The sequence below is a fragment of the Natrix helvetica genome, assembly GCF_964273705.1.
Source record: "Natrix helvetica genome assembly, chromosome: 9".
Taxonomy (NCBI): domain Eukaryota; kingdom Metazoa; phylum Chordata; class Lepidosauria; order Squamata; family Natricidae; genus Natrix; species Natrix helvetica.
Genome location: NC_138560.1, coordinates 3939100 through 3951599, shown reverse-complemented (window position 1 = coordinate 3951599; position 12500 = coordinate 3939100). Strand labels below are relative to the sequence as shown.

The window sequence follows — 12500 nt, the reverse complement described above, 5'->3', positions numbered from 1 at the left end:
GAAAGAAAGAAAGAAAGAAAGAAAGAAAGAAAGAAAGAAAGAAAAATTGGTTGCAGTACTTTGTTGTTTCTGGCTGTGTGTATAAAGAAAACCTCAGTCTCATGATGTGTTAACCCATTTTGTGAATCTATTTGAACCACACATTTGCTTTGGTGTAATAAATGTATATATATCCTTCCAAATCGTGGGTTTTATCCCTTACGATCACCACGCCTGGGTTTTCTTTGCTTGTCTACGGGCTGCAGTCTCTCCAAGGCCAGCAGGGAAAGCCAAGAAAAACTCACCAAAGTTCTCTAAAAGCTGCTTCCGAGGATCTCGGCCTGCCACGGATCTAACACGGGCTCTCAATCAGCCACCAGAGGTCACTTAAGTTATTCCCGTTGAAATTTCAAATGGGGTGAAGCCTCAGCAGCCTTCCAGGGCCTTGTTAACCTCCCGGCCTTGTCAATTTTTTCATTTGATTTTTATCTTTTCTTGGAAGTTTTCACCTGTTTTCAATTCTGTGTTTATGCTTTTATCTACCGGTATTTATATCCATGTATTTGGAGAGCCAGTTTGAACGAATGGTTAAGGACAGTGGTGGGTTGCCAGGTTTTTTTTTACTAACGGTTCAGGCGCGCTCCTGCATACGCATGATGCTTCTGCGCATGTGCGCAGAAGGTGGGCAGAGCCTCCTGCCACCGCTACTATCAGTTCGCCCGATCTGGGCCGAACCACCTCTGGTTAAGGCATCTGTCTAGAAATGTGGAGACGGTAAATTCCAGTCCCACCTAAGGCATGAAACTCGGCTGGGTGACTTTAGCCAATCACCGGGAGATGGATGCGTCCCCCACATGCGCCCTGCCCTCTGCGCATGCACAGCAGAGAGACAAAGAATAGCTGGCTGGCGGGGGGGGACGCATGTAAATGCATGGTGGAACTGGGCTGGGTCAACGGCTGGAGTGCCCACAGAGAGGGCCCTGCATTCCACCTGTGGCACGCGTGCCATAGGTTTGCCGTCATGGGTATAGGGTCTCCTACTCGAGCAGGGGGCTGGACTAGAAGACCTCCAAGGTCCCTTCCTGCTCTATTCTGATTGATCGAATTGAACTGCACCGCCAGCTCAAGAGGAGAAGGGCTCTGGTCAGTAGCATTCATTGCGGGAGGAAGAGTACAAAGGAGGGACAGAGCAAGAGCCTTGTGGTGTCATGATACAAGCCTTGTGCATCACAACACCGTGGAAGATACGCAACAAGGTCAGGTGATGCCATGGCCTCATTTCCTTTTTTTCTCTCTCTCTCCAGGCCATGATTGCTTGTGAAACTGGAAAGGAAACTAACCAAAGTTTAGTTTTCTGCAGGTCAGAATAACGTCAAAAGAAGTCCTCAAAAGAAGGAGATTAACAACCCCTTTTGAATGGAATGAGTGTATCTTACAACTTCGGATTTTTTTTTTAAAAGGGATAAGATCTCCTCAGGATCTGCCTTTGCTGATCAGCGATAGATCTAGCATTTGACAGATTAACAGAGTTGGAAGGGACCTTGTCGGTCAGTGGTGGCGAATCAGAAGGTTGCACTCAGTGCCTGCTCTGGGGGTAGGCATGCCATCACCCCAGTACAGCTCCATCGCATTTCTCCCATAGGAGGGAGGGAGAGGGGGAAGGAGGGAAGGAGGGAAAGAGGGAGAGAAAAAGAGAGAGGGGGGAGGGAGAGAGGGGGGAGGGAAAGGGAGAAATGATAGTGCAAACGTTTTTTTTCTTTTGTTGTTGTTGTTGCTAAACGTAATATTTCAAAAGCAGGGGGAAAAATGAAGGGGCATAAAAGTGCATTTATCGTGTTTTTCTTAGAACAATTAGCTGAACTCTGCCTTCTTTTCATCATTTTAAGTAGTCAAACCTCATTATTCAGGTTGCCGTGCTGACACTTTGTGATAAATAAGTGGGTTTTGGGTTGCAGTTTGGGCACTCAGTCCCTAAAACGTTCGTCATCACTACTATAGGTCATCTAGTCCAACCCCCCTCCCACCGCCCAAGCAGGAGACCCTACACCATTTCTGACCGATGGCAGTTCCCTCTCTTCTTAAACCTCCCACGACTTCCGAAGGCAACTTCTGTTCCATGGGTTGATTGTTCTCACTGTCAGAAAATTCCTTCTTATTTCCAGGTTGAATCTCTCCTTGATCACTTTCCATCCATTATTCCTTGTCTGGCCTTTGGGTGCCTTAGAGAACAGCTGGACCCCCTCCTCTCTGGGGCAGCCCCTCAAATATTGGAAGGCTGCTATCCTGTCTCCCCTGGTCCTTCTCTTCACTAGACTAGCCATGCCCAGTTCCTGCAACCGTTCATCGTATGTTTTCGTCTCCAGTCCCCTAAACAAGGGGACCGGATCATCTCCTGGTTGATCCATTCCTCTGTCGGTTGTTTTTTTTTTGGGGGGGGGGGAGTTAGCAAACGAAAGGCAGGCAGGCTAATCCCAACCCCACATTGTTATCGCTTTCCAATCGCTTTCTGGCATAGGTTGTGGAAGTGCGAAATGGGACTTTCCAGGCATCAAAACTTCTGGGAAATTTGATCTTTCCAACGGGAGGGGGGCAGGAGGATGGGGGCCAGGGGGAGGTACGGGAACCATGGTAGGTTTTGCTCTCCAAGTTAGAGAGAAAGAGGAAAAAAAACCCAGGTAGGTTTAGAACAATCTGACCTCTCTCTACCTCCCACCTTAGAAAATAATCAAAAAAAATTGAAAAAGAGAATGGGGATTTTAAGAATTTGCTGGGGTTGAGTTCCCTTGGGATGTCTAGCTGCAATCATAGGACCTTAGGTTCTTAACACAAGTAGTCCACAACTTACGACGATTCATTTAGTGAAAGGTGCTGAAAAAAGCGACGTAGGAGTATCCTTCCCCTGGAGTGGGGAGGGAATGGGGATTTTGCAGTATCCTTCCCCCCGGAGGGAATTCTGGGAGTCCACAAGTCTTAAAGTCCCCAAGTTGGGACACCCCTGCTCTAAAAGGATGCAAATGACCAGCTGTGTCTGCAAGGAATATCAATCCTTCCATTCCCCACTATCCTGTCCCAGCTGAGGAAGCTTCTTCGAACGAGAAGCAAAACGTCTTCAAAAGAAAAACCGAAAAAAATCCAGTGTGGCCTCTTGAAAAAGCACCTCTGGGGGAACAAGATCCTTGTGGGTTTTTGGTCTCAGCAGTCCAGACCGTTCCACCAGGCTCCTTCTGATGCTCCCCTTACACAGCCTTCTGCGTAAGCTGCAGCGTGACTCATGTCCCCAGTTTCCCACAGCCGAGTTTGGGAAGAGCCAGGCCCCTGAGTCACTCGCAGTTCCCAATTGCAAGGAGAAACGCACCATCGTCTCGGTAGGACATCAGTGAGCTAAAACCCCAGCAGCTACAAGCTCAAGCAGGATCCATCTCACGCTGGGGGAAGACGAAGGGAAAAGTCCGTGGAGGAACAAAAGAATTTTCAAAGAGTCAGCAGCCCACGCAACTCCTTCCCCTCTTCCCTAAAACCAGGATTTGCAAGAGGCCCCCCCATTAAAGGGAATCCGTAATCTGGGGTCCCCCCCACCCCCACCCCACCCTCTCCCACCCAGGGATGCAGGGAAATGATTTCAGCCAACGGTGACCACATCTTTGGAAAACACCCAAGACATATACAGATCTCGGTTTGGTTGTATCCTCATCAGGGTATTCCCGATAATCTTCGGCTTCCTGAAGGCTCAAATCCCTGGAACTGATTAGGGGGGGTGGAGTTGCAAAAGTCAGGCATACCAATGGAAGGGGGCATTTGTAGCTCAGGGTTAAACGGTGGGGGCCTTGGTGGTCTCTGAGTTGATGGTCTTTTTGTAGATGTTTCACTACCCAGCTAAGTAACATCATCAGGGCTAGAAGAAGAGACTGGGAAGGAAGACAAGGAAGGGGAGGAGGAGGAGGAGGAAGACTGTGGAGTCTTTGGTGCTCTCTGAATTGGGTGGTTTTCTTGCAGACATTTCATTACCAAAGTAGGTAACATCATCAGTGCTAAAAGGAAGTGGGGTTTGCAGGGAGGAAGAGGAAGACTGTGGGGTCTTTGGTGCTCTCTGAATTGGGTGGTTTTCTTGTTGACATTTCATTACCAAAGTAGGTAACATCATCAGTGCTAGAAGGGAGTGGAGGAGGAGGAAGGATGCTGCAACGGTCGTAAGCGTGAATTAAACGAATGGTTGTAAAGCCAAGAATGTAACTGTGCGTGGCCCCTATAAACGTTTTTCAAATCCCAGGAGGCCTCGCTCGCCCCCCCCCCGCCGCGCCCCCCAGCGCATCCATGGACTGTTACTCCTTCCTCAGCCACCAGGGGGCCCGATTCCAAAAGCGCCGGAGACAGCGCCACCTTTAATCCGATTCTGGGGGGAATCCCGTTCTCCGCGCCCCGCCCTCCCCACGTCACTTGCAGCACCGCGCCGTTCCTCCCGCTTCCTCTCCCCGGAAAGAAGCGGACGGTCTGGCATCCGTTGGGGAGCGCCTACGGGGTCCTCCTCCCGTCCTTTCCCAGCCCCAGCCCTCTCCAGGTTGTGGGGAAAGGGAAAGAGCCGATTCCCACGTGAATTCCCCCGCTGCAGATCTGCTGGCCTCGGGCACCTTTTCCCGCAAGGATCAGGCGCTGGGCTTCCCCGGTTTCCGGGGGCTGCGAAAAGGAGCGAGAATGGCATGCATGCATGAATGAAGGGATAGATAGATAGATAGATAGATAGATAGATAGATAGATAGATAGATAGATAGATAGATAGATAGATAGATAGATAGATAGATAGATAGATAGATAGATAGATAGATGATAGATAGATAGATGATAGATAGATAGATAGATAGATAGATAGATAGATGATAGATAGATAGATGATAATAATCAAATAATTAAATAAATGTATAAAAGTATAAATAAGTATAAATAAATAAGTATAAAATTATATATAAATAAGTATACATAAATAAAAATAGGTATAAATAAATATAAACAAGTATCAATAAATAAGCATCAATAGGTAAATAAGCATAAGTAAGTATCAATAAATAAGTGAATAAGAATGAATAAATAAATACATAAATAGGCGTAGGAAAGGTCCCCCCCTCCCCTCCCCAAAGTTGGCAGCGCACAGCTTCCACGTTGCAACCACCCTCGAGTAGCAAACGTGCTGGGCGGTTTGACTTGAACCCAGCGCACCCTCCCACCCCCGCAAACACACACACACACACACAGAGAGAGAGAGAGAGACAGAGGCACCCTCTGCCCTGCCCTTATCTCCGAAGGACGCCATCGTCCCCGTCCCGAGACTCGTGCAACGCCTCCCGGGAAGCAGGCCCGAGTGACCCTCGACAGGTGGACCTCCCACCCACCCTGCATCTCGCAGGTGGAGCAGCCGGACGACCCGCTCCCCACCCGCGACGCCTTGCCAGCTGCTCCGTCCCTCCCACCCCCTCCCACCCCAACGGTTTCCTGCAAAAGGGCAGCGGGGCCAAGCCAAGTCGGGAAGGGGAGGGTGTGTGTAGGGGTGGGTGGGTGTTGAAAACATCGTTCAACGGGGACCAAAGTCCAAGGCAGGATCCGAGGACGGTGGGGAGGGGAGGGGAGGGGGGAGAAAGAGCCTCTCCGCCTCTGCCCTACCTGGAGTTGGCGCACCTGGCAGCCTTGAGCCAAGCGCCCCCAGGGCCGGGGCTTCCCTGGGCTCTGGGAGCCGCCGAGGGAGGCGGGCAGGAGGAGGAGGAGGGGGAGGGCTTTGGAGGCAGAACTCCCCCGGGGAAGGGAGGCCGGTAAGAGCCGCTCCGTGAAAGTCCCTCCATTCAGCTGAGCCGCCGGGGAAGTCCCGCTTTCCTTCCTCCACCTCCCAGGCTGGGCGAAAGCGGCTGTCACCGCTGCCGCCTCCGACGACGACGACGGGGACCGGCTCGCGGGCGCCACAGGGAGACCCCAGCCCGGCCCAGGGGGGAGCTTCTACGCAGCCATCCCCCCCCCTTTTTTTTTCTTTCCACCACCCCCTCCCCGCCCAAGAGAGAGCAAGCAAAGGAAGCAAAAGGATGACTTGGCAAAGGCAGAGGCGAGACGGTCGGGAGGCGTTGGACGGGTGACTCCCTTCGCAGGAATCTGGGCGAAGGATCCAGCGAGGTGGGGGGTGCAGCTTGGAAGAATTATAGAAACCCACCCCCTCTCTCTTTCCATCTGCCGATCCGGGACCCAGAGGAGAGGGGCTGCCCGCTGTGGGACTCCCTTGGAAAGCCGCGAAGTCCGAGGAGGGTCTGCTGGGGAAGGGGCTTGGAGCGACGCATGGCTTCTTGAAGGGGAGGGGGCGCTTAGGAAATCACTGCAAACCTCTCTCCCCCACCCCAAGGGGGGGTCCTAGTCGGGACCAGCGATGCTCGGAGAAGGAAGAGGCTTCCCCGTTCTTCTTGCCATCAGCTGAAAACCGTGCAGGGGGAGGTGGGTTTGCCTTGCTTGAACTTTTTTTGGGGGGGGAGGGGGAAGCTCCGGAGCCGGACAGTGCAAAGAGAGGCCGGCCTTGCAAAGATGGGGGGTTGAGGGGGCTGCCCCACCCTATCCTCCTATCTCCACCTGCCCTGTAGGAGAAGGACCCTCTTTTTGGAAGAAGAAGAAGGAGGAGAAAAAAAAGCTGAAGGAACAGTAACAGAGTTGGAAGGGACCTTGGAGGTCATCTAGTCCAACCCTCCCCTCTTTTCAGAAGAAGAAAAAAAGCTGAAGGAACAGTAACAGAGTTGGAAGGGACCTTGGAGGTCATCTAGTCCAACCCTCCCCTCTTTTCAGAAGAAGAAAAAGCTGAAGGAACAGTAGCAGAGTTGGAAGGGACCTCGAGAGGTCATCTAGTCCAACCCCCAGCTCACGCAGGAGACCTCTTCTAAGGATTAGAACCGCCAACCTTTCTGATCGACAAGCTCAGTGTCTTTTGTGGCTTTGTAAACTTTGTGGACCAGGAAGATCCAGGAAAGATGGCCGGGGAGTTCCCTGTAGACCTGCGCACCTGGCGGAAAGATGGGGGCCAAGACAAGCACCCCCCTTCTCACGGAGGAGACCCTCCCCTAATTCCCTCGGCCCACCAGGTGCCACGCTGCGTTTCCACGGGAGCCACGGTGCTGCGGGAACCTGTCTCCAGGGACGCTGCTATGGGTCAGCCTGACCCCCGACCGAGGACTCAAGACGCTGCGTCCCCCAAGGATGGGCTGCAAGAGGAAAAAAAACCCGAGATGTATTTACCGCTGAGAAAACGCCGTTATGCCATGGAGGGGGCAAACGGGGACACGCCGGGACCTTTGGCTGGCAAAGTGCCCAAGATGGAAAGTGGGCAGGAGGGGAATGGATCTCAGTCACCCCACTGCAATGGATACCACCCTTGCTATGTCTCCATGCCCTACTCCAGGGTACCAGTGTCCTATTATCCAGGTAAGGGCCCAGCTTTTACAGAAGTCTTCAAACTTGGCAACTTGAAGACTTGTGGACTTTAACTCCCAGAATTCTCCAGCCAGCTCTGCTGGCTGGAGAATTCTAGGAGTTGAAGTCCACAAGTCTTCAAGTTGCAAAGTTTTGGGGGGACACTCCCACCCCCACCCCCGGGCACTCACTTGAAAGGAAAACCTTCTCTTCCTCTTCCTTCCCTGGTTCTCCTAATTTTTATCCTGCCCGCTTCCTTTCTCACTAGCCGCAATGCTTTAGGGCCCCTTCTCTTGATATTATTTCATGCAAACTTTTAGCAGACTCGGCGTGGCTTGTAAGAAATGCTACGAAACTAAAACAAGTCAACATAATAGGCAGCCACACGCAACAAGGACAGGCCAGACTAGAAAGAACCATTAAGAGAGAGAAGCCCACTTCCAATCTAGGTTGTTTTTTTTCCCTTAGTTCTTTCTTACTTCACCTGGGGTGAGGAGGATTAAGTAAGTAAATGAGTGGAGATGGTCTGCTTTAATTATAGCCTCCCCACCACCACCACTTCCAAATATTTCCCCTGGGAGATAGGCTGGGAGGAGAGAGAGGGAAAGAAAGAGAGAGGAAGGAAGAAAGGTGAAGAGATAGAGGGAGGGAGAGAGGAAGCGGGAGAGAGGAAGAAGAGAGGGTCAAGGAAGAGGGGAGGGAGAAAGGGGGAGAGACAGAGAGGGAGGAGGTGTAGAGAGAGACAGAGAAAGGGGGGAGAAGGAGGGGAAAAGAGGGGCAGAGAAAGTAGGAGAGGTGAGAGGGTGGGAGACAGAGAGAGGGAGAGGGGGAGAGAAAGGGGGAGAGGGGGGAAAGAGAGGGAAGAAGAGGGAGGGAGGGAGCAAGAGGGGGTAGAGGGAGAGGGCGGAAAGAGACAGAGAAAGGAGGAGAGAGATGGGGGAGAGACAGCAAGGGACAGAGAGGAAGGGAAAAAGAGAGAGAGAGAAAGGGGGATAAAGGAGAGGAGGAGAGAGGGTGGGAGACAGAGAGAGGGGAAGGGAGAGGGAGAAATGGGAGCGGAGAGAGGGAGAAAGACAGATTGGTAGAGATTGCCCTGTAAAAATGTTTTTTTTAAATGCATTTCTTGTGAGAGGTTGCTATTGGTTCACAAGGTGACTCTGTGGCTCGTGAGCCCCTGGCAATTCCTCAGGCTTCCCTGGGGGGTGGGGGAGAGGGGCAGGTGGTCTCAGTGGGGTGGGTATTAGTATCAGTGGGACCATAAGCAACTCCTCCCCCAGATGCAACGACATCGAAGAAAGCATCTGGCAGTCCTAGGCTGTCCTCCGTTCTCATTGCCGCTTGCCACGGCTCGATCTCTCCCCATGGTCCTCGCTTAGCGACTGCAATCGAGAGCGGCAGCTCTGCGGCCGAGGGACGAGATCGTAAAAGTGAAACATCCCATGACCACGCCCAATTTATGACATCAGTTCTGCTGGGGTGATGAAGTGAATCACCTGCCCATTCTTCAGCCTGATGTGAGCAGGAACTTGCCACTTCCTGCTGTCTTCCCCAGTGCTGAGACGCCCATAAATAAGTTCAAGGACTGGTCATAAAACTACCTTTTCAGCACCAAAAGAAAGGGACTCTTTGTAGCTCAGGGTTGAACCGTGGAGTCATTGATGCTCTCTGAGCTTACAGTCGTTTTATTACCCTACTAGGTAACATTATCCGTCCTAGAAGGGTGCGGGATTTGCTCTCTTTTTTATATCTATAAGTGGCTCGCTCTGTCAGTGTTGGGAGAGTGGTTCCTTAATTAGGCTGTTTTCACACTAAGTTCGAACAATCGTTAAACAGGGCAGTTGTTAACCGAGGACTCTGCGTATTTTATCCAGGTGCATAGAAAGGGTTTGATAGTAAAGATGGTATCTTCTGTTCCGGGTTACATTGGGAATGCCCAATGTAGACATGCTGATTCAAGAGTTCGGACCCCTAAAGGAAATTTGAAACTTGTTGTAGGAACTGGAGGAAGGACATCAACCCCCCCCCCATGGGGGAGGGGGCAGTTGAACCAAACCCCCATGCATTTTGGAGGCCTCTGTCCCCTTCTGTGGATACCTTCCTGGTGTTACTTCCCAAGTGAGGCCGAGAAGTGTCTTCACAAAGTGAGAAGTTGGTTCCATCTCTGGGTTGAGGGGAATCAATGATGACCTTAGAAATCTGGACAGAAGTCAGTTCTAGTCCCAGCCTTAGGCATGAAACCTGACTGGGTGACTTTGGGCCAATCACCAAGAGACGGTGGGTTCTAATCCTACCTCAAGCATGAAAGTCAGCTGGGTGACTTTGGGTAAATCACCAGGAGATGGTGAGTTCTAGTACCGCCTTAGGCATGAAAGATGCCTGAATGACTTTGGACCAAGCACCAGGAGATGGTGAGTTTTACTCCCACCTTAGGCATGAAAGCCGACTGGGTGACTTTGAGCCAGTCCCTCTCTCTCCGCCCAACCAACCTCTCAGGGTTGTTGTTGAGGACAAAACAGGAGAAGGAAGGTATATTGGGTATATTATTCCGCACCTTGAGTGATTTATAAAAATAATACAGGCAGGACGGAAGTAAGTAAGCAGGCTTTGCTTCTCATTGCAATCTCCTCTCTCCCTTTCGAACCTTCAGGTCTGCCCAGCCCCTTTTTGAACCCAGAGCTCCCTCCCCTTATGCAACCTATGATGGGGCCATCGCTGCTGGGAATCCTGCCTTCTTACTCCTTGATGCCCCCAGCAGAAACCCAGCTGGCTTTGAACATTGTCACGGCAACGCAACAAGATGAAGATGGAGACACGTAAGCGGGGAATGTCTTTGCATGGGGAAATCCAGAAGGAACCAGGCAGCGAGGAGAAAAACCCCTTGGGGTTTAAGTCCTGGAAAACCAAGTTTTGTCAAGGAAGGAAAGAAGGAAGGAAGGGAGGGAGGGAGGGAGGGAGGGAGGAAGGAAGGAAGATGATAGGTAGGTAGGTAGGTAGGTAGGTAGGTAGGTAGATAGATAGATAGATAGATAGATAGATAGATAGATAGATAGATGATAGATAGATAGATAGATAGATAGATAGATAGATAGATAGATAGATGATAGATAGATTAGATAGATAGATTAGATAGATAGATGATAGATAGATAGATAGATAGATAGATAGATAGATAGATAGATAGATAGATAGATAGATAGATAGATAGATAGATAGATAGATGATAGATGATAGATGATAGATAGATGATGATAGATAGATAGATAGATAGATAGATAGATAGATAGATAGATAGATGATAGATGATAGATGATAGATAGATGATGATAGATAGATAGATAGATAGATGATAGATAGATAGATAGATAGATAGATAGATAGATGATAGATAGATAGATAGATAGATAGAAAGATAGATAGATAGATAGATAGATAGATAGATAGATAGATAGATGATAGATAGATGATGATAGATAGATAGATAATAGATAGATAGATAGATAGATAGATAGATAGATAGATAGATAATAGATAGATAGATAGATAGATAGATAGATGATAGATAGATGATAGATAGATAGATAGATAGAAAGATAGATAGATAGATAGATAGATAGATAGATAGATAGATGATAGATAGATGATGATAGATAGATAGATAGATAATAGATAGATAGATAGATAATAGATAGATAGATAGATAGATAGATAGATAGATAGATAGATAGATAGATAGATAGATATACAGAAACAGATCTACAGATCCAGATTAAAAGGGTTAGAAGAGACCTTGTAGATCATCTAGTCCAACCTCCTGCCCAGCAGACCCTACACCTGTGATGGCAAACCTATGGCACACATGCCAGAGGTGGCAAGCAGCACCCTCTCTATGGGTACACAAGCCATTGCCCCAGCTCAGCGCCGCTCTGCTTGCGCCTCCTGCCAGCCAGCTGGTCTTTGGGTCTCTGCCGCGCATGCAGGGGAGGTGGGGCGTATGCACGGGGCGCAAGCATGGAGGGGTGCGCCTGTTACATTTCTGTAGTTAAGTGAGTTTTGTCCCATTCTACGCCCTCTCTTGCCACAGTTGCCAGGCAAACCACTGCAATTAGGTGAGTTAAAGGAACCTGGTTGATTTCGGCTTGACTTCAGGACATTGCAGCCGTCATAAATACGAGTCAGTTGCCAAGCGCCCAAATTTTGATCACATGACCACGAGGATACTGCAATGGTCATAAGTGTGAGTCACTTTTTCCAATGCCGTTGTCACTTCGGACGGTCACTAAATGAACAGGTGTAATTCAAGGTGTACCTGCACAGGTAACCCCCGACTTGCGACTGGTCACCGAGTGTCTGTTTGAAGTTACGCCGAATGCCTTAAAAGATCCACCGTTCCGACGTCTGAGAGAAACACACAACGACGGTCACACAGCTGCATTTTGGCCACACAGCCACTGTCTCACATTTACAGTTGTCTGCAACCCTCCCTGATTACGTAATTGTGATTTTTGCTGGAAACGGGCAAATTTCTGGCAAAAGTTATCTCAGAGCAAACAACCAGTTTCCTTAACAGCCGCTGCATTCAACTTTACAACCTCATCAAAAACGGCTGTAAAATTGCATCCGGTCATGCAACAAATCTGCTTTCCGACCGTCAGAACTTGCGATTGTAATGAGAGCCATAACTCAAGGACCCTCTAGGCAGCCCTCAACTTACAACAGCCCATTCAGGGACTCTTCCAAGTCAAAATGGCACTGAAGAGAAAGCGACGTTTTTTTTCACACAGACGCCCCCGTGGGTGACGCGCTCAAAATTCAGACGCTTGACAGCTGACTCATACTTACGACGGTCACACCGATCCCCTTTTGCGACCTTCTGACCGGCCGAGTCAATGGGGAAGCCAGATTCCCCTTAACATCTGAGTTACTAATGTAACCACGGCGGCGGGAGACATCGTAAAACGAGGCCAAACTCGCTGAACAGAGACATTTTAAGGCTCAGATGCGGTCGTAAGGCGGGGGATTCCCTGTACAGGCCTCAGTTGAGGTCGTAACTTGAGGACTACCTGATATTCTCCTGACCCTTCCCCATTGAGTGGGCTGCA

The 12500-nt window shown here is 49.8% G+C and overlaps 1 protein-coding gene across 2 annotated transcripts in view; it reads left to right on the top strand.

Moving 5' to 3' along the window:
• The first annotated feature begins 6192 nt into the window (after nucleotides 1-6192).
• BCL3 (BCL3 transcription coactivator) overlaps nucleotides 6193-12500 on the top strand; it is a 26798-nt gene continuing 20490 nt past the window's right edge. For both annotated transcript variants that reach the window (XR_014176162.1, XM_081962368.1), the window contains exons 1-2: nucleotides 6193-7413; nucleotides 10049-10214. Coding sequence is in view for 1 of the 2 variants with exons in the window: in XM_081962368.1 (XP_081818494.1) it covers nucleotides 6963-7413; nucleotides 10049-10214 (617 nt within the window). In the remaining variant the exon portion in view is untranslated. The remainder of the gene's footprint in view (nucleotides 7414-10048; nucleotides 10215-12500) is intronic.